The sequence below is a fragment of the Mixophyes fleayi genome, chromosome 4 (genome assembly GCF_038048845.1).
Source record: "Mixophyes fleayi isolate aMixFle1 chromosome 4, aMixFle1.hap1, whole genome shotgun sequence".
In the NCBI taxonomy this organism is placed as follows: Eukaryota; Metazoa; Chordata; class Amphibia; order Anura; family Limnodynastidae; genus Mixophyes; species Mixophyes fleayi.
The window spans coordinates 129,810,807-129,833,819 of NC_134405.1; the positions used below are offsets into that span (position 1 = coordinate 129,810,807).

General features: G+C 41.0%; 1 protein-coding gene across 2 annotated transcripts; it reads right to left on the bottom strand.

The window, feature by feature from the left end:
- On the bottom strand, positions 1–11,941 carry FAM219B (family with sequence similarity 219 member B). Of its 2 annotated transcripts, none has more exons than XM_075208248.1 (6): positions 11,835–11,941; positions 10,956–11,043; positions 8,567–8,651; positions 8,397–8,474; positions 7,373–7,421; positions 1–3,531 (listed from the first exon to the last, which is right to left on the bottom strand). In XM_075208248.1, the coding sequence occupies exons 1-6, from the start codon at positions 11,892–11,894 to the stop codon at positions 3,376–3,378; spliced, it is 516 nt and encodes a 171-aa protein (XP_075064349.1). In that variant the 5' UTR covers positions 11,895–11,941; the 3' UTR covers positions 1–3,375. The 2 variants fall into 2 exon arrangements, with proteins under 2 accessions (XP_075064349.1, XP_075064348.1); XM_075208247.1 differs by having other exon boundaries at positions 1–3,534.
- Between the last annotated feature and the right edge of the window lie 11,072 nt (positions 11,942–23,013).

The window sequence follows — 23,013 nt, forward strand, 5'->3', positions numbered from 1 at the left end:
TTGAATTCATGGGTTGAAAAACACCACTTCTAAATAAAGTTTATTATCACTGTATATTTTTTTTCTCTAGAATATATAAACATTTATAAAGATAACATTTACACACCTTTCACTTGACACAACCCATTGTGAACAGACATTAATCTACCTTCCTCATGGAATCAGATCCTCAAGCACTCCAACAGGTCAGGTTTTGAGGAGAACCTTTATTATGGAGCAGTTCTTAGCTTCAGTTCTCAGGGTTGAAGATCAATGCATGTTTTCCAGCTCTCCTCACAGGTACACAAATGAAAGACTTCGTAACACAGTCATCTTAGAATGACTTACAAATAACTACACCTCTGCTCCTGATGTATGTGAAAGCATGGACCGATATAGGGCTAGGACTGAGAAACTGATTACATAACACAGTAAGAGATTATCCTATAGGTTTTCCCCAAAGAAAATCTTGGGAGATGTTTTAGCTGTGCTCCAGCTCAAGCTTGTCCTCAGGTCAGTTTGCTTATGCAAAAGGTGAATGCGTCTAGTTGACCAGGTCAGCAAAGGCCCAACTATCCCGAAACACAAGGGTAATGACTTAAAACATGACCTGTCGGAGGTAGCCTGAATTTGCTGATGTACAGAAATACTTTATGGTAATCACAAACCATTGACAACATTGCTCTGGCTAGGTTCTAAATACAGTAGAAGCCAGATGCAGCAGAGATAAACTAATAATGTAATTATAATAGTGACAAACTAAGAATAACAAATAAAGCAATGCTGAAAAGATTACATATTTTATAAATGGGAACCAGTGTCTCAGACAACTGAAAGATACAATAGCCCACTTATGACATAAGAAGAAAGACAAAAACACACTTGGGGGTTAGTTGTAGTTAATTCTAAAAAAAACCCAAAAAAAACCCCAGCATATATATATATATATATATATATATCTCTCATGTCAGATATGTCCATATATTATAAGAATTTGTTTTGGTTTATATTAGTGTTTTTAAAAAAGAAAATTACTTTTTATAAATAAAACGGACTGTGCATATAATTTAAAGTGAAACTAAACTTTGGGGGCAAATATATAGTCTCTTCTATGACAGACTAGCTTTGTTTACTCATAAAGGGTCCGCCTTTAGAGTTAGGAGCAAAGTAAAAACAAGTGCACATTTGCACCTTGGCAAACCCATGGTGCACTGTAAAGGGGAGAGGGGCACAGGGGGCAAATTTAAAATGTGCAGACAGATTTAGCTTTTTAAGAGGCATGTCCTCGGGCAACTGTAAATTGTGGCGGAAAGTATGTGTGTGTGCTACATACACAAGCCACCAATATTTTACCTGCATGAAAAAAACAAATAAAATGTATTTGCACCCCTTGTATCACGATATGGTTTGCCAAGAAGCAAATTAACTCTTGTGTATGACTTCGCATTTAACTGTAAAGGAGGCCAAAATTATAAAAAAAAAAAAAAAAACTGTCTAAACCGTGGCCAGCTTTTTTTTTTTTTTCCCCCTGTAAATCTATCCATCTATAACAGGCCTGTCCAACCTGCGGCCCTCCAGGTGTTGTGAAACTACACGTCCCAGCATGCCCTTCCAGCTATCAACTGGTTGTTTACTGGCAAAGTATGCTGGGGCTTGTAGTTTTAGAACATCTGGAGGGCCGCAGGTTGGACAGGCCTGATCTATAACAAGAGCCAGGTAAATTCCTATATGCATGAGCCCTCAGAGATAATATGATTAAATATTTATACTGAGCTTCAAAAAGAATGCCATTCACTGAAAGTAACCAATTGGGAGTTGAGAATAACCTAAACTCCCCCAATATATGGAATGGCCACATCTCTGTAAGGGACATTGATTTATGCCTGTAAAAGGGACAAGTGGGCAATACATACATCAACTTTTCAGTGCTAGAATTTTTGTTTTCTCTGAATAGCATGAGAAATCTCCACCCAAAAATATATTTACTACTGGTTAGGAACAATAATTACAGGTACATACTCTGTGTCAAATAAGTATGAAACCACTTGTCTTGCCAGACATTACAATAGTTGTATTATTAAGCCACATGACAGTAGGGCAACAGGTACTGCATAGGCTGCATTAATGTAGAGGTGCAGTTCCCAGATCCATGCCCTTTGAGGCACACAGGACAACCAAGAGAAGCAGTATTGCTCCACACCTTCTGGATTACAGGCAGTGGTTATTTGTGTGCATTTTATGTATTGGTGCATGTTATGTTACAGATAACCATCAGTAAGACTGTAACTAGTGGTGGCTATCAGCTAGCAACTGTAACCGCTTACTAAGAGACCTCTATTTTAATGAGCTTGGTTATTTTTCATTTTATGTTTTTGTAAAACACATTATGAACACAATTTCCCCTTTATTCAAACCACTGGAAGTCTATAATAAAACATAATTTCTGTTTCATAATCCTGAAACTCTTAGCTGACAATTAGTGCTGGATAAGTTTAAGGACTGTGCAAACGAGTATGTGCGTCAAGTAAGCGTCGAGATAACCACTTTTAGGTTTGAAACTGGACCTTATATCCTATTAAAATATAAATATTTTCCTGCCTATACAATGACAAAATTTCTATGCCAACCCCCAACCTTGCCCAATATAACAGGATAATAAGATGTCCTAACTGCATAAAATAGAAGGGCCACAAAAAGGTCTGGCTACAGCAGTCCATTCTAATGTGCCTGAAGCCTCCACCATCTTCAATACAACGCTCGCTACAATGTATCAGGATCTCCATGCTGTCCAGAACAATTAAAGCTCTTTCAGTAACTCTCAATTCCAAGTTGCTATGTAAAACATCCATCATGTAACAGTCGTTTAAAAAGTAACAGATGGACAGTTAGGACAAATCATTCCTTGCCGTAGGATGGGAAAGTCTGTATATTCAGGACAGATAATAAAGTAAATTCATCTGGGAATAACAGACAAAACAAAAAAATTAAATCCATCTATAGCTGCTCAAAACTCTGTATTCAGATGCTAGGTCATGCTTTAGCCAAGAGTAATGATGTAAAGGTGCCATCTGAATAGACAGGTGAAATCTTTAGAACATGGATTGTCATGTGAGAATGCAAATAGCAGTTTCTTAAAAGTTCTCTGAAACACACGATTGAAGATGGAGCCTGTGACCTCACACCATGTTCTCAGGTGCATGCAACTTGAGCAGGATCTTTGGAGAATATTTTTTTGAAACAAGCGAGGAGAGTATGGTCACATCTCGTGTCTGGTATGTCTCATCTCTCCACCCAAGCTTTGTATACTGTCCAGTCAGTAACACCACAAGACCAGAGAATGTGGAGGTGGTAACTAGAAGACAACAGTAGGATTAGTGTACGCTTTTCCGTGTTTAATCACTGGATGCAACAAGACCAAGACTCTCCTAAGCAGCATGGACAGGTCACAGAGCTCACAGGCTTGGGAGGAATCAAATCCAGATCTTCATCATCTGGAATCTCATCCAAATGATACCCGTCTTGGAGAAGTTGCCTATTAAGGTCTTGAGAGACCTGCTGAGGAAACAAAACAAAATCATAAATCAGCACGCAACAATTGTATTAGTCCCTTAAATGAACACAATCTAAAAGTACTAACATAGAATACATACAATATTATAAATCTGATCTGCCTGTCAAATACTGATCAGATTAATCTTGTCTGTCAATGACCCGATCAGGTTAAAAGCTGAACATGAGTGAAAACTGTACTTTGACTGCTGACCACCACATCTGTACAATCTCATCCTTGAACGATAACACATTTGTGTGCAATCTGAAAAGGAACTATATATGGTTTTGTTTTTTTTAAATGTACTTTACATTTTTCCCTTTGTATTTAAGTGTACAAATTAAGCAATGAAGGCAAATAAATATTCTTGTTAGAGGACCTTAACCACCCCCAGAAAGTAGGTAGGCAACTATGAGGAGAGTTCACCATTCACTAAAACTGCCAAAATAGCTGCTCTTTTTTTTTTCCACTCATCACTTGAAAATGATTATTTGATTTGGCAATCGCTATTACAATCAACAAATGTCTTGTAAAACATGCTTCTACGAGTACAAGCACAACAGGACATAAGTATGGGCAAAAGGGCATGGAAAAAGCTTTTTAGAAAGGTTTTTTAGCAGCAATATATTGTGTAGATTCACCCCCCTTGTGTACACATCTCAGCATAAGGCCTGTTAAGTATTTCAAAATGAGCTGTCATTTGCTACAACATGTTACGTTTCCATATTTTTAATGTATGTAAAACAGATCGATTCTTACAATAACCACAGGTAAAAAGGAGTAATACAAAACAAATTGATTAGCCATTTATAAACACTTCCATAGACAACTTAAAAGGTTTACAAATTATTACAACCAGAATTGCATTCATTTTGTACTCTGTTAAGTAGGGAGAGGGAAACCTATTGCCCAGAACAACCAGATTCAGCAATTTATTTATTTTTATAACCTGTGGAAGTTTCCCCCGACGTGTTGTACAATGTGCGTCCTCACTGCAACTTTTGCATATTGTACATTTTGACAAGCCTTGCATAAGGCAGACAAGTGTTTGCTGTTGCCATTGGGATTATTGCTGGTCATCTAGCATCTCATGAAAACTATGCTCCTGTGAATGCGTACTATTACTAGACCACCTTTAAGAGGATTGGGATTCAACACAACTGCCCATGTCTATCTTGATTTCACATCTCTTTCTCGGATATGACAGATATTTGGCAACTGATTTAATATTGCAGTGGGCGTGGTGCCATAGAAGCCCGATTATAGAATTCAATTGACATCAATGGGCTTACTGTTGGGCATATTATGAATGCAGTGGGAAGACAACCATATAACAAGCCAGAGTGACACACAGGAAGAGATCCAGCTCTCATGGGTGGCCAAAGAAGACAATAATTCTGACGTTGGGTGTAAGGATGTGGCTGGAGTGGGGGACATGCATGCATGGTAATGATAATAATAGATCACTTGTCTCCTGTGCTGAAATTGTACATCATTGCTCTGTTTTGGAGCAGAGTTGCATTATATGTAATGTATAAATATGACATATGGCACTGCCGTGTGCCAGAACATTATATAGTAGATACTGCCCTATATTCTCATATTTGGCAATTATAACATATCTGATAATTACAGCAAATCATGCTGCAGTAGCTAAAGGCATACCCACTTAGAGTCCTAAAACCATAATAGAGAAAACCAATATATTTTGCTGTTATGTGTCCAAACTACTCTTAATTTCTGGCTTTGGAACCATTGTATGAAGTGGAGCACTTTGCCGCTCACCATCTTTCTGAAGACCGTATTTAAAGACCAACTAAACCAAATCAAAATACATTATAATTATTAATGGAGAAATGCACCTTTTATCAAACATTAATACTAGTCCCTGTTGAGAGTTTTCTATACTTATAATTTGTTCTCCTTCCAAGACAATTGATTTGTGTCACATTCTTTATTCCCGCTGGCCACTAGCAAAGCAACTGACTAAAGCAACAGCAGAACAAAGCATCAGTCTGGGCGAGGTGGCATGCTTCATTTACTCTCACTTTGAACTTTAGGCCAATGCCACTAATGATTTACAGTAAAACAATATAGAAATGAACCGTGTTCTGTGGCAGGTACAGTATGTGTGTAATCATGTGTATACACAAATACCAGTAAGAAAGTAGAAGGAACAAATTATATAGAGATTGTGTGACACACTGAAATACAGATATATTAAATTCTTACTACGAAATCCCTTATAAATTAGATACCTCAAACAGTGGATACTGCGCTGCCAATATGAGAAACAACGGAGTTCAGAAAGCATCATATGCAATTCCAATCCAGATTGGATGTATACATTGTTGCTGGATGACCAGCATTAATCTCCTCTGCTGAGAACAACTTTTTCTTCCACTTCAGATAGGAGTTTCTAAATATAGTCTATCATAAACCAAAGACTGTATGAAGTTATATAAATAAGTCTCACACCACCCGTTAATCTATAAATGGCCTACTGGTAAAGCGGCTCTGATCTTTGTAGTTAGTAAATACAGGAGCTCACCGTTCTGGATAAACCAGTCTAAAAGAAATGCAGCTCCATATGTTCCTCCTGAATCAGTGTATTTATTGAACAGAAGGAAACCATTTTACTGCCTTCTATTCTATAAAGCAACTGATTTGTTTCCTCACTATCAAAACGGCTTTTTCAGAGTCAATAATAGAACGGTCTGGTGCTTCAGACAGCATAAATACCTCACAGACTATATACTCCAGTAAGTGATCAATACACACATCAATTAGTGAGCTGCCGAGTAAACGAGACGCTTCTTACACAAGCCAGTCATTTAAATTCAATATATGATTAGTAAATAAAAAATACAAGTTTAAAATTGGAAGAAAAAAAAAAAAAGGGGCAATTTGGCGAGACGACGAGATGTGTCCCCAGAACAGTCTGAAGACACAGCGCATCGGAGTGTTTGCAGATATTTGCACTCATTTCACCTTGTGTCCCATAGAGGTGCATAGAAAAATGAGCAAAGATTTGTTACTGTAATAGTCGCCAATTTGAGCATCCGAACATTTAGGAGATGTTCGTCCGCAACTTGTGCGGAAGTGAGAGAAACACTATAGAAATATCTACTACTCTATAATGGAGAGTACCAAATTACTGAAAACAGATTTAAATGAACATTGTCCCCGATCTCATATGTACATATCAGTTTTAAGCCTTATATTTAAGGAAGGCACATAAAATATATATCTGTAAAACATATGTCTGCAGAGAAAGTGGTGGAACTACCATAGGTGCACCAAGGCCCATGGAGATAATGGGGCCTGCTGCACTAGGAACTAGCAAAGTGTGGGCACAGAGTCCCACCTCTCCGTTTCTCTGCACCAGGGCCCACAGCTCGCTAGTTGCACCTCTGTGTATGGAACTTTAAATGTTATCTTTTGAAAAAGTGGGGTGAATGAGAAAATACTAACCCATGTATAACATCACATCCTGAAAGAGAGGTTAATTGAACTCACCAAGATCAAAAGCAACCCATCATGAAAAAAGTAAAAAACAAAACAAAAAAACAAAACAAAACAGTATACAATAAAAGGGACTAGCAGACAGCATATTTAAATAGTTGTATAATATTATAACCCCTTAACACGTATATGTTTATATTTCCATTGTGTAATACCCTATCTTGTACAAGACGTTGAATTACAGTGGTAGCTTGCTTTAAATAACATACAAGTTGCTTATATATAAAGGATGACAACCCATTACAGAACACTGGTGTACCTAGCCAGGTAGTGTTACCCTGCCTCATGACAATTTATGTATTCAGAGTTAAATCTTACCTCTGCTGAAGAATACCCAGAGGAACATCTAGATTCTAGCTCGGTATCACTATAGCAGGAAGTGATTATGAAAGAACAGGAAGCAGCAGCCAAAGAAATAGGGTGTGGATGGAAAGAGAAAAAAAACAAACAAAAAAAAACATTTATACATTTGTATGAGTGACAGAGTGGACCACATGCAGTAACCCAGCATTGCTAAAATCCCAGTAAAACAATTCCTCAGAAGTAGAAACAGTTCAGAGAGCAGACTCCTCTGCATTCTCTGTTGGATATCTCTCCCAGTAAAGATAAGAGAATCTTAAGAATCTTAAGATTAAGGAAACAATGCACCATCAAGTAGAGTATATCACAAACAATGAAAAAAAAGTTAAGACTGGAAAAATTTACAAAATTGACCCATGGGTGTAATATCCAAGTTATGCTTGTAATATGTAGAGATGTTCACTAACCCTCGTGTTTTGGTAAAACCGCCCTTGTGTGTTTTGGTTCCTGATTTTTTCCTAAAATCGTATCATTTAGCTCTTTTTTTTTTATCCCTACATTATTATTAACCTCAGTAATATTAATTTACAATCATTTCCAGTCAATTTTTGTCAAGCAACAGGAACACTGCTACCCCTGTTTCTGTGTGAGCAATGATGCTGGATCTCCTGGGGAGGAAGGTACTCATGGAATCCAAAACCAGCGAGATCTGACAACGCAACAATGACGTTTTTTGCCTCAATTCAGAACAGAGGACGCGCGAAAGTAATGAGCCGGCTCGGAGTCTACTCAGATCTCATAAGTTCAAGTGGGCTTGGTTTTCAGAAAACCGAACCAGAGCATCTCTAGTAATCTGTAAACAAAGGTTCACTTTTACATTCCCTAACTGCTCTATCCAAACTATCAATGTTTTCCACCTTCAGGAAAAACAGCTTGTGGATATATATATTACTTGAACTTTTACAGTAATGTACGCAGTCTGCATTTTAGGTTCAGATGTTGACAACCAATCACGGAGCACAGTCACAACAAGTCTTGTCACCTGTCTGAATCCAGGGAAACCAGAGTTTCATCAAATGCCTGACTGAGGGCTGCATATCCCTTGTTAAACTTTACTGACCTGCAAGGTGGAAAAAAAAAAAGGCAAGCCTATTGGAACAAAAAGATTTAACATTTGCTTCCAAGTCCAATATATTGTTCATTTATCCTTACCTTTTAGATGAAGCCCTCCCTTTCCCTGCAGCCACAAGCATGCCTTTCTTTCTAAGGGCTGCCCGTGCCAAGTCCCTCTGCCTTTCTGAAAAGGGGGAAAAAAAAAAAAAAGAAGGAAATTTGCCATTACATCTCACATACAAGAGCACTGCCAGAAATCATCAATAGGATAAACCCCAATGGTTGGTCTGTTTTGTGCGATCCCTAATCTCTTACATGTACATATGAGCAATATGCCCAAAGGCTGTGAGCACATAATGCCAGAAAATCCTGTTCCTATAACCTGTGATAAAGTCACAGCCAGGGAAACAAACTATAACAGGTTTTAAAATAATATGGATGTTGTAACTTGAAGCTTTCTAATTGCTAACTACATGTCTATTTACCAATACACGTTACAAGACATATGAAGACTAGCCCACTATCCAAGCATCTACACCAGGGAGGACAGACAACTTTTGAATGCTCAACACAATTGGGGCCCAGTTATTACCGATTTTTTTTCATGAGACGCACATTTAAGCAATGGTCACATTTACTAACAGTGCATCACGTTTTTCTTCAAAATCCAAAGCAGTCTCCATAGAGGTTTACAGGGACTGCTCTATTCCGCAATTTAGCCTGTTCCGAAAATCGGTTTGGTATAAACACTCCAAAATATATATATATATATATATAATTCAGTTCACTGACCACATAATCTTTGATATATAAAGGTAAAATAGTGGTTTTACTTGTTATTTAGCCAACTCTGGCCTTACTTGTGTCAATAACATCCTTTCTGGAATTGAGGAAGCCATGCACAGGGTGCAGTCAGCAAGGAGTGGCTCCCTGACCACTAGACCTTTGGATTGCAAGTACACATTGTTGATTTGTAGTTACAGTTATATAGACTTGAGCATCTGTCTATTTCCAGGTCACTTAGAAATACATTAAAAAGTCAATCCTATTTTATAAGTGAAATGGCTTATTTTGCCATTTTTAAGGAGTCCCTCACCTAAAAACAAAGATTTACCACCTGTAAACAGCACGTAGTGAAATACCAGTACTCCCAACCTCATGTCCCATGTTCTTGTGAAAATCTGGCAATTATTTTTATTTATGTCTCTCCTTCGTTCAGAAACAGTGCGGAGGAGAAATGGAACAATCTCCTGTGTGCACAGCCACATGCTCTGGTTAAGTGGGCAATACGTGCAGGGCTAGGGTCCTTGGCGGCCTAGGCACTTTGTCAAAATCGGCAGCCCCCCAGCCGCAGGAACACTTTAAAAATCAGCACCCGGCACACTGTCACTCCTCCCCCCACCCCACGTCTTTCCTTACCTTGCCTGCATAAAGCTGCTCCTCTCTGCTCTGTCCCTTCCCTCCACTCATTGACACTGTCGGGTCGTGATGATGATGTCACGACCGACAGTCAATGAGTGGAGGGGAGGAGACGGAGCAGAGAGGCGGCAGTGTTAATTAATAGCCTCTTTCCCCCCCCCCCTCCCCGTGTATTTATCTGAACGCTGTGCGGCAGCCGTGAAAGGTATGGTCAGCGGTCGCCGCACAGTTTTAAAGTAATTTTCATTCTGTGGCGCCCTCCAGGGCCTGAATACGTGGCTTCTGGGTCAGTTAATGGTTCTAATAATTCTAATTTACGGGTCAGGAAATAAAACACTGGTCTTAATGGCAATATGCATACATTCCTATGATTATGATCATCTTTATGCAGATTGGCTACTACCAACTAGAAAAGTCAAGTTTGACAGTAAAATGAGTTTTACTGGCAGATGATTGTCTTTAAGCGTCCCAGTCGTACCCCAGCCCACAACAGAATGAATGTACGGTCATCTTCTCTCCTCCATTCTTAGACTGTAAATAACACAAAATGCATATTTACAAAGACAGTGCAGAACGCCACTGCAACAAAGCGAAACTCGCTTTGCACCTCTGATACTGTCTGTTCTGGCACAAAACTCAAGCCATGCAAATTTTCACTTTTCTCTACTACCAAATAAACATATTAATTGTGTATTAATATATTACACAGATGCATTGCTTCTAGTTTATCATATTTTACTGTCATCTACAATGAGCACATTATTGCTAAAGGAAGCTCAATGCTCCTTCATTATAATGAAAAAGTGAAGAATAATTCATACATTTGGGTCCTGGCAGATGAAGGTGACAGGGGCAGATGGGATCAGTAGGTTAGGTGTCTGAAACATGACACAGGAAGTATGGTTCTTTCTGCCACCTGTAGCATAAGAATGTAGGCATTTATACCTTTACATCCAATAACTACCTGACACACACTGGTTTATTGTGCTGTTAGAATACTTAAACATAACCAGTTTATTATTTTTACATGGAAATTCTCAGTCCCACCCTCCTCTCTGTGAATACTTACGCAACTTGGCCTGGATTGTTGGACCCTTGCCCATCAGATACGGCCCTTTCTTCTCCATGCTGGACCCATTTGGCTCCATTGTCCATGCCTTTTATAGGGGTATAGAGGATTATTGCAATCACTCACAGTTGTTATTACTTAAATGGTTCTCGCTACTAGACTGAGATACACAAATGAGACACATACAACATTCAGCTCTAACAGGCCCACTAAATTAAAAGTCAAAATAGAACATTTAAAGATAGACATAAGTCCCAATAGCATAAGAGTTAAGATATTTCACACTAAACTTCCTATCTACCACAAAGCAAGTCATTGTCTTCAGATACAATAGCTTGGGTTAGGTCAATGACCTTTAGAGGTGACAGGACAGGTAACACAACAACAAAAACCAGGAAAGCTATACTATATAGTTCTAAATGAAGTTAAGTGAATGTTTGCAAACAAATTATAGTAGTAGTTGGGTATGAAATGTGGCAATATTAATTTTAACATAATGATAGTTCTTAACATAATGCAAAACTAACAAAAACAACCAAACATTTAGAAAACCAAAAGAAAAGAAGCACCGGTTATCAAGACCCAGGAGAAATAATAGGACTACTCTGTATTGCTAAATGCATATTAACTAGGCTAGCTGACTTACATCAACACCAGTCCAGTCCTTTACTTATATGCCGCACAGATGCACACATACCCTATATAAAGTAAATATGCGGACACACGCTCCTGAATCATACAGTGCCGGTATACTTTATGACAAGTACTCTGACAATAAACTAATAACACACTAATAAAGTAAACTTTTCCCCCTTTTGTTTTCAACAAGACCCCCTGACGTGGTGACAGCAGCCACACAGGTAGGACTCCTCCTGTTACCTGAAGGGTCTCCCCAGCGGAGGAGCGGTGCCCGGGGTCACTCTGACTCGCAGGCTCCATCTGGCTGTCTCAGGCCGGCTAGTAACACCTCCTATTTAACAGACAGCACAAGTTTTATCCTACGGGAAGAGGTCGTCTTGGTCATGTGACCTGTAGCTCCGCCTTCGGAAGGTGACTGCCGCGGACATCTTGGAAGAGGCTGGTCACGTGATGTATGTTGGTTTCTTAGCTTACTTTATGCTAATATGGAGATAGTCATGTCACACTATATATAAGATGGATATGGGGACGTACCATACGGATGATCACAGAAAAGGATAAGCGGGATGATTGCTTGCAGTTAATTTTTATGCCATTAGATGGCACTAACTTTTTTTTTCTTCAGCCAATGCATTCAATAGAGGAAAAGCAATCACACTTTACAGAAGCTGTAGTTAAAATAATGTTTTATGTCTACAATATGTTTCATAGTTTAAAATTGCACAATGAGTAAATTAGGTTTTTTATTACAAATAAATTTACATGCACTGATTTATTCTAGCAAAACAGCCCTATTATTTTTATGTACATGGGATTATAGTGTTTTGAGCATAGATGTGCACACTGTGGAGTGTTTTCTATGCGTTTCCAGTGGGAAGATGGAGATATCTTTTTTTATTTACGTGGGATGATGGTGTTTTAAGCATATTTATGTACACCTGTGAGAGTTTTCTAAGCATTTCCAGTTCTTAGCTATTTTAATAATCTGTTGTTGTTTTGAAAGGCTACAATAATGTGTAAATAGTACATTCTATAACTTTGCCCAATTTCAATAAAACTTAGACCACAATTGGTTTTCCATAGTTGCTTTCTTCAGTTTAATTATAGTTGATATAAATGTTTATAAAAACGTTTTGTAAACATTACCTTAAGATGGATTGAAGTATTTATTTTTTCAAGAGCAGTACTTTAATGCTTAGCCATGAATGAATGAATTGCTTTGTATGTTAGTTTAGCTTCAGTCTTTCTATAGGCCTTGGTTTGTAATCAGATATAGAAAGGATGATACAGACTCTAAGCTGCTGTAAATGAAATAACCAGTTGATACTGGAAACAATATGGCAAATGCATTATTGTTTTTCAAAGATAATTGGAAAATCTCCCATGTTTTAATCTATTTTCAGATTCACAGATAAGTATTTGAACAGACTGTTGTATTGTAGTGGTGGAGCCCATGTTATCTCTGTAGCCTTTCTCAGTTGACCTTAATGGCTTATCACTTTCCAGTGTGTTCTAATACAATGAGTAGTTGTGTGTAGATTTGTCTGTCTGGAGGTAGTCTTGAGATAGACATGAAAGCAACTTTTGTAGCTATCTCTTTATTAGTCTTTACAAAGCTGCAAGGAGTATTGCTATCTATGGTCTCTCCTATATTTTTCCATTTGCATTTTAAATGCATTTAAATGCTACTTGCATGTAAGGTGAGCAAACCATGGATAGGGAGAACAAAGATGCTATGCATTTTTATTTTTCTACTGAAAAATGTTTAATTATCGTTGCATTGGTACACTATTTTACCATAACACACATTCAAAGGCCAAATTCCGGAATGCCATAAACTTCAGCTGCTATAAAACTTCAGTATGATTTCCTGCTTCAATGCATTTTCCTACTTTGACTTGAAATTTTTTCAGTCTGTCAGTATTGTTTTTCTTGTTTTTGTTTTTTTTTCAGCCAACATTTCATGGGTTTGAATGACTATTCATAAACTTATTTTTGCGTGGTTAATATCACATACTTGCCTACTGTCCTGGTATTTCCGGGAGATTCCCAAATTTTGAGGAGTCCTACTGGGTCTTGGTGGACTTGGGGATTATTAATGACGTGCTTGCATTATTAAGTCCCGGTCCTCGCTATTCAATGCCGTGAAATTTCACATTTTATAGCATGGGGCGCGGCAAAGGTGATGCATTGGCATCACCACACCAACTCCTGCATTTGTCACATGACCACCACCCCCCCTCCAGGATCTCCTGTGCTTGGGGGGGGGGGGGGCGGTTGGTAACAGAGTCACTCATAAAGTAGCTTCCATTGTATTTTGGGCTTGAGTCTCCAGCTGTTATATCTTGGGAAAGTTTTACAATTGGGGTATCATGTGCATAGAGATGATACTGAAGTCCAAAGGAACTTATTAGATTTCCAAGAGAACAGCAGAGGACCTAGCACTGAGCCTTGCGGTACTCCAACTGATAAAGGAAGCGGAGCAGAGGTGACCCCAAAGAAATTAACAGTAACAGAGCGATTAGAAAGGTAGGATGAGAACCAGGATAGAACAGTGTCTTGAAGACCTAGGGATTGCAGCATTTGTATGAGAAGAAAATGGTCATTGGTGTCAAATGCAGCCGAGATATCCAGGAGAATTAGGAGAGAGTAATGGCGTTTAGTTTTAGCAGTGATCAGATCATTGACAACCTTAGTCAACGAAGTCTCTGTGGAGTGTTGAGAACGAAAGCCAGACTGAAGAGGATCCAACAGGTTGTTTGCGAAAAGGAAGCGTGTGAGGCGAGTGTAGGCAAGTCTCTCTAGAAGCTTGGAGGGGCACGGGAGCCGAGAGATGGGACGGTAATTTGAGAGAGAGTTTGGGTCGGAATCTTGTTTTTTTAGAATAGGAGTAATCACTGCGTGCTTGTATAGTGATGAAAATATGCCAGTAGAAAGCGAGAGATTACAGATTTTAGTTAGAGGTGAAATGAGCACAGGAGACAGGGATCTACCAATTTGCGAGGGAACAGGATCAAGAGGACAGGAGCTAGAGTAGGAAGATAAAAAGAGAGTAGAAATTTCCTCTTCATTTGTGGGGTCAAATGAAGAGAGGGTGTCAGAGGTTGGTGGGAAGGAATTGAGCTGATTGTTTGTCGAGGAAGAGGATACCATTTCTAGTCTGATCTTATCAATCTTGTCCTTGAAGTAGGAAGCAAGATCCTGGGCACTGATGGTAGACAGAGGGTTCGGCTTGGGAGGATTGAGAAGAGATTTAAATGTATTGAAAAGGCGTTTGGGGTTAGAAGCCTGAGCACAGATAAGAGATTCGAAGTATGTTTGTTTTGCAGTGTCCAGAGCATTTCGATAGGAGCAATAGATAGAAGTATATGTGAAGAAGTCATTAGAGGTGCGAGATTTACACCAGTAACGTTCTGCTTTACGGGAAAGTTTTTGAAGATTTCGCGTTGCTGTAGTGTGCCACGGCTGACAATCGAAGTCGACGTGTAGAATGTAGTGTCGCTGGAATGACTTGATCAAGGGCTGTTGCTAAGGTGCTACCGTTTAAAGTGCCAGCCTGATACCACCCAAGCGTCATATAATTGTATAAATATTCCTTAACAATAAGATTTGTGGGTCACATAACAGATACACAACAATCATCCATGATTGCTTGCAGTCCACCTCCATAACACTTGATGGCAGTATCGTTATACCTTCAGTTCAGATTTTTCAACTGAACCAAATATAAAGCTTTTCAATATACGAGAGTCAAAAATTATCCGCACTCTGGCTGTAGAATTTATTTTTATCAACTTTCAGAAAGGACATAATCTTCCTGATTTTCAATACACTTTGTCCATCTGTCAACAAGTTTTCGTATTCATTAAAAAATGTTTTATGCTTAACTGTGAGCCACGAATGCACCGCTGTCTTCACCTCTTCATCAGATGTGAATCTTTGTCCTCTTAGCACTTCTATCAGGGGACCAAACAGGTGATTGTCCAATGGGGCAACAGCAGGACTATAGGGAGGATGCTTTAACATCTCAAAATAAAGTTTTAGGAGAGTGTCGACAGTATGAGCAGCGGTGTGCGGACGTGCATTGTAATTTAATAACACAATACCCCTGGATAGCTGTCACGGGCACTAGGAGGCTTTACCCAGTATCACCCGCTGATGGTCTTATCAGAGCAGTAGAGTTGGTATATGATACTCTGATGGCAGGGTGATAATGGAACTGGAAACAGCAGATGGTTAGAGAATGCTCAGAAAGTCTATGACTAGCAGCACTGGTAAACAATGGGTAACTGAACACGAGGATCTGGATGGACAAGGCACGTGAGGGTAGTCAGTGGTCTGCGCACAGCAAGTTGTACCACTGCTATAGTGAGAAGAATGTCCAGGAGTAATAAGGAGGTGGAAGTCAGCGGTCTGCGTATAGCAAGTTGTACCGCTGTCTGTAGTGAAGGAATGGAATCCAGGTGAAGGTCACGGGGGAGTCAGTGGTCTGCGAGTAGCAAGTTGTACCACTGCTTATGTGAGAGGATATATGCAACTGGTGACACAGGGAAACAGGAATCAGTGGTCTGCCTCTAGCAAGTTGTACCACTGAATATATATGTGAGGAAGGACACGAGGAGATAAGTGCTATGCAGAGTCTACACGGGTACACTGAACTTGATCCCACGTTGAACTGCACACAATGATAATAATGAATGAACAGCACTGCACAGATAAACAAAGTCACTCAAATAGTCCAGCAAAAGGAAACACAGTCAATAATAGCAATAGTCTCAGAGGATGGAAACTCCGGAGGAGGACAACTCAGTCCAGATGGATATGCAATACACCAGCACAGTCAATGAGAAGTATGCATACCGTGGTTCAGATGAGCAGGCTGTTAGGGATAGCTGCAGGGATACCTGAGCGGCCGGGAACAGACGAGATGCGAAGTCCTTGCAGAATGGAAGCGGCAGGTAGGTGCAGCGCACTGTAGGTAGGACAGCAAAGATGACAAATACTCAGGAAGCAGTAGTATGTTGAATAGAACAGCAGGAGACCACGGGAGAGTTGAAGCGATGTAGCAAAGCTGGAAGCCGAGGAGCGTAGACTCGATGCAACAGGCGAGTTGACACAAATGGACACACTGTAGAAGCAGTAGGCAGCGGGTCAGCTGACGGCAGGTAGAATGCAGACTGGAGCGCTGAGACGAGCAGACTCTGTAGACACGCTGAAGTAGCGAACAGGAATCGGCTGGAACAGTAGCGATGTAACTCAGGAGAGTTTGCAGTAATCTGTAGCTGTAGATACACGGAGGCAGCGGATAGGAATCAGCTGCTGGAGTCACGAAGAAACACAGGAGAGTTTGCAGTAATCTGTAGCTGTAGATACACGGAGGCAGCGGATAGGAATCAGCTGCTGGAGTCACGAAGAAACACAGGAGAGTTTGCAGTAATCTGTAGCTGTAGATACACGGAGGCAGCGGATAGGAATCAGCTGCTGGAGTCACGATGAAACACAGGAGAGTTTGCAGAAATCTGTAGCTGTAGATACACGGAGGCAGCGGATAGGAATCAGCTGCTGGAGTCACGATGAAACACAGGAGAGTTTGCAGTAATCTGTAACTGTAGATACACGGAGGCAGCGGATAGGAATCAGCTGCTGAAGTCACTAGGAACACAAGGAATAGAAGTGGTCTGGAAACCACAAACGGCAAACAGGAATCAGCCTTAGCTGAACACACGAGGAGGCACTGGAACACCTTCAGAGACTCATGAGGAATGAGACTCCATGAGACTCCAAGATCAGGCAACGTGGTATTGACCACAGGTGCTTAATATAGGGAGTGTTGCCTGATCAGTCAATTAAGTTAAAGGAACAGAACTGAAGGTTAAAAGGGACTGCACATGCGCAGTACCTCATAATAATGGACGGACACGGTTCCTAGCTACTTTAGAAGTAGCACTCACAGTCCGGTGAGTGACAATAGCAGTCCTTTGCGTTTTGTTTGAATTTTAGGCTTGAGCTCTTCAGTGAGCATCTCACTATAATGATCACTGTTGATTGTTGAACCTCCTAATAATGTTCCAAAACTGGCCCTTGAGGAATCCTAGAATACTGTAAGCATCAATTTGACAGCTGATGGTTGACTTTTGAGCTTTATCTTGGTTGGCGATTGAGGATGTTTCCATTCCACACTCTGCCGTTTACCAGAGCCGTAATTTAAAATTCTATCACCTGGAGCGAGAAAGAAAAATGCTGCCCCCGTAGCCCTCAATTTTACCAATTGAACCTAAAATATTTCTAAACTACGGCCCCCTTCAGCATTGCTCCCTGGGTGGTCGCCCCTATCGCACAGTCCAAGTTACGGCCCTGCCGTTTACTCTCAGGCTCGTAGTGATGAATCCATGTCTCATCACCAGTAATGATTCTTTTTAAGAAACTTTCATCTTACTTAGAGTATCGGTCCAAATTTTGTTTGCAGATGTCCAAATGCTTCTGTGAACTTCTGTGAGTTGTTTCAGCACCCATCACGCACAAACTTTTCGAAACCCAAGTCTGTCATGGATTATTGCATAGGCATAGCCATGGCTGATTTGCAAATGATTTGTAACATAATTCACTGTCACTCGTCTATCCAACAGAATCAGTCCATGTGCAGGCTCAATGTTCTCATCAGTCGTGGATGGGCGTCTGGCTCCATCTTCATGGCTGACACTTGTGCGACCTACTTTGAACTTCCCTATCCATTCATACACACTTCTTCGCAACAAAACGCTTTCTCCATAATGTGCACAAAGTCTTTGATAAATATCGGCACCAGACATACCCTCAGACCACAAGAAAACGAATGCTCTTCTTTCATGCAAATCACAAGTGGGGTAGCCATTTTTTCTTGCACTGCAGTCACAAATGAACTTACGTAACACGTTCAAACCTGCAGAGCAGTGACTGGGGAGATAGCGACCTAGAAAGGAAAGTGTTGATAAGACAGTGCGGCCAGAAGAAGTTTTAATATAACTGGGGTGCAAATCATTTTTGACTCACCTTTGTAGATAAAAATAAACTCTGTACGTAGGACTCCTAAGTAACTTATAGGGGGGTATTCAATTGTTCGGCTTGATGGCCGAAAAACTCGCGCTCTAAAACTATTACCGTTAATACGGTAAAATTGCGCTTAAAAACCGTTCATACGGTAATTTACTCGCTGAATTTCAGCTCGCAGCTCAGGGAGCTGCGAGCTGAAATTCAGCGAGTAATTACCGTATTAACGGTAATAGTGTTAGAGCGCGAGTATTTCGGCCGTCAAGCCGAACAATTGAATACCCCCCATAATATCTATATAATTTACAGTAAGAAGTACATTAACCCTTATATATTTATATAGGTGAGGTGTCTTTTTTTTATTTACGTGGTTTCACAATGTTTTAAGCTTTGATATGTACACTGTGAAGTGTTATCTATGCGTTTCTAGTGTGAAGATAGCTGGATTAGAAAGGGAGAGAGGATGAGAGAGAGGGAGAGATATACACTATTCACCATACTTAGTACAATAATGATCAAGTACACTTATGAGCACCTTCAAAGATCTCACAGATCCCCCAAATCTGATTTATGCTGGGTACACACTGCAGTGTTTTCAGACAATTATTGTCCAATAAACAACAGTTCTGCCTGCTATCGCATTAGTTTGTATGCTGCAACGATGAATAATTATTGGTCCAAAGCCCGTCTTATCGTTTCATTTAACTGGACTAAAAATGTTTTTCAACGATGGAACGATATTGTACCAATTCTGCAGTGTGTATGCACTCACCACCCACAGTGTCCACAGATCTATATGGAGTGTGCAGAGTAACAATTATTTCAGCCGATGGTTATGACAGATGAAGAGCACAAATCTGAAGGTAAATCGTGTAAAATGTGTTTAGTGTGTACACATGAATCGGCATCCTGATCGGGGCTTCTTTTTTTTTTAATTGTTGGTAAAATCGTTAAGGATATCACATAAGGAGAAATTTTGTATAGTGTGCACCCAGCCTTACCACAGAATCACACAGAGTACTGTACAATGCATTTTTCTACCTCATATAAATATAGGACATGTGAGCAGATGGTTGCACATGAATAGAGGGGCATGGAGATAGTAAACAGGTCAGAGCTCTAAAACACTTGACATGATCAAGGTAAGAATGAAGAAGGACAGAGAATGTCCCAGACAGTGTTAGATATTTTTTGCATCTAGGAGTCAGGCCAAAAACATTTTTAAAAATGTTATATTTGTAACCACTATAAAGAAAAGAAGTCACATGCCACCATTGAAAATGAATGGGTTATATCAAAATAATTATACACAGTATATGTATTAAAGATTCATTGTGTTTTTCAACAATGATGTACATACCTATGCTTTTAATATCATCCATCCCAATTAAAAAGAAATAAACATATAGCTATCTTCACACTGGAAACACTTACAAACAGTCGCAGTCACTTAGGAGCACTACCAGGGTCGGACTGGCCTGCCGGGGGACCGGGATATCCCCCATAGGCCCCGACCCTGAATCACTCCCCTCTTCATTGGTGGGGAGAGCGAGAAACTTTTAAAAAAACCATACGTAACCATGGCGCAGGCTCCATTCGCACTGAATGTCGGGCGTCACATCATCACGCCCGACGTTCAGTGAGGAGCACCGCAGAAGACAGAAGAGAAGAAAAGAAAGAAGTAGATAGAAAAGGTAAGTGAAGGGGGAGCATGGCAGAGTGAAGGGGGAGCATGGCAGAGTCAAAGGTGAGCAGAGACAGCATGGCAGAGAGTGAAAAGGGCCAAAGACTGCATGGCAGAGAGCGAAAAGGGGCAAAGACAGCATGGCAGAGTGTGAAGAAATGCACAGACAGCATGGTAGAGTGTGAAGGGGGGCCAAGGCAGCATGGCAGATTGTGAAGGGGAGCCAAAGCAGCATGGCAGAGTGTGAAGGGGGGCCAAGGCAGCCTGGAGGGCGCACTGTGATCATAAGGAGGCACAGTAATGTGTGTGTGTGATGGTACATGGGGCTTGTGACAATGTAATGTGTGTGTGTGGTAGGTGGTGGCTAAATAATAGGTGCTATTTTCTTTGTAGCGTGAAGGTGGGGTAATTTAATTTTATAGTGGGGACTATTAATTTAAGATGGGGTGGTTTGGGGGCTATTAATTGAATGTGGGGCTGAGTTTGAGGAGCATGAGTTCTATTTATTAAATGTGAATATGAATTATTTAATGCCACTGACGGTTGCGGGAAATAGGTATATTTATTATATACGTAAATGCGATTAATTTATTGCAGGGGCTGTCTGGTGGGAGGGAAATAGCTTTTTTTAAATGAGAATACTACTACTTTAATGTTGAGGCTGAAGGAAGGCCTAAGTATTAGTAGTGGGTCCTATTGATTTAACGCCGGGGCTGGTTGGAATTTTCTAAATGTAGCCGCAACTAAAGAAACCAGCAGCCACAGGTGGTAAAAGTGACAAGAACAGCTAGGACAGTCTGTCAAATGTTCTGAGTCTAGTGCAGGCTTGGCACTCCAGGTGGCACTCCAGGTGTTGTGAAACTACAAGTCCCAGCATAACCTTCCAGCAATAAGCTGCTATATATTGGCAAAGCATTATTATTATTATTATCATTTATTTGTTAGGCGCCACAAGGTATCCGCAGTGCCGCACACAGTACCAACAGTAGACTATGATGGAGGTCGTTCCAGAGAAGGGGGGCTGCACGGGAAAAGTCTTGGATTCTGGAGTGGGAAGAGGTGATAAGGGTGGAGGAGAGGCGTTGGCCGAGCGCAGGTATCGGGCAGGAGTGTGAATGGAGAGGAGGTTAGAGATATAAGGGGCAGTTGAATTGGAGAGAGCCTTGTAAGTGGTGGTGAGGAGTTTGAAAAGGATTCTGTAGGGGAAGGGGAGCCAGTGTAAGGCAAGGCAGAGTGGGGAGGCAGAGGAGGAGTGGCGTGAGAGGAAGATGGGGCTTGTAGTTTTACAACACCTGGAGTGCCACAGGTTAGCCAAGCCTGGTCTTTTGGGACAATCCCGATTTTTGGTGACTGTTCTGCCCAATCTAAGGGGCAGGTCAAGACTGTTTACAATTTATACACACACTGCATTCTTTATATACTACACTATGGTGCTAGCTGTCCTTTGTGGGCTGACAACACCCCCTCTGGTGGGCCCCTAGCGTTGCAGTCCCCCGCTTAGGGATGCCATCAGAAACTGTGGGGCCCAGTACTAATTAATCTAGCGGGGCCCCCCCTCCCTGGGCCCAGTTCTAATTAATCTGTCGGGGCCACACCTCCCCATATATGTGCTCCGCTTCCCATACATGTGCCCCCCTCCCTCTTCATCATACATGCGTCCCCTATCCCTCATCACAGTACAATTCCCGCCACTCCCTCATCACAGTAAATGTCCCCCTCTCCCCTCCCCGCAAGCACAGTTAATGTCCCCCTCCCCCTCACAGTTAAGGACCCCTTCTCCCTCTCCTTCCCCCCTCCACAGTTAAGGTCCCCATCTCCCTCCCCCCTCCACAGTTAGGGTCCCCCTCTTCCTCCCTCCCTCCCTCCCTCCACAGTTAAGGTCCCGCAGGCTCTCCTTCCCCTCCCTCCACAGTTAAGGTCCCCCGAGCTCTCCCTCCCCCCCCTCAAAAAGAAGAATAGCTAATTAACTTACCTTCTCTTTGATGCTGCAGTTCTAGGTCACTGATACACTGGGAATGAGTTGCGGTGACATCATCACTGCGCGCTGTGCTCCCAGTCTGTCAGTCTCTCAGTCCAGGGAGTCCGGACAGACGGAGAGGTCTGTCCGGGCCCCCTAGTCTGTCCAGGCCCCTCACAGCAGTACTGCCCATATCCCCCTGATGGCGGCCCTGCCCCCGCTAAGCCCTTCATGCCCCATTCCGACACTGAGCACTACTTACAGAGTTTTAATTTTATTCTTATCTGTACTGAAAAACTTTATGTTTGTTTTAGTTTGTAAAATCTGAAATGAAGATAAAAATACTGCCATCCAGTGTTATGGAGGTGAACTTCCCAATCATCCAAATGTAAGTGCCACAAAATCCTTGTGTCACTATATATAATACAATTTTTTTTTTAGGAAGTATCTCATCCAGGAGTTTAGTTCTATTCCCTAGGAAATGTTTCTTTGATTATACAATTCCCTTGGACCCACACAGTTAGTTGGAGCTAATAAAATTGGGTGGTTTGTAGAACAGTCATGCCATGGTTTATAAGTAAATGTTCCCCTCTCCCCTCCCCACAATCACAGCAAATGTCCCCCTCTCCCCTCTTCCAAAGTGAATGTCCCCCTCTCCCCCCAATTACAGCAAATGTTCCCCTCTCCCCCCCAAAGTAAATGTTCCCCTCTCCCAAATAACAGCAAATGTTCCCCTCTCCCCCCCAATCACA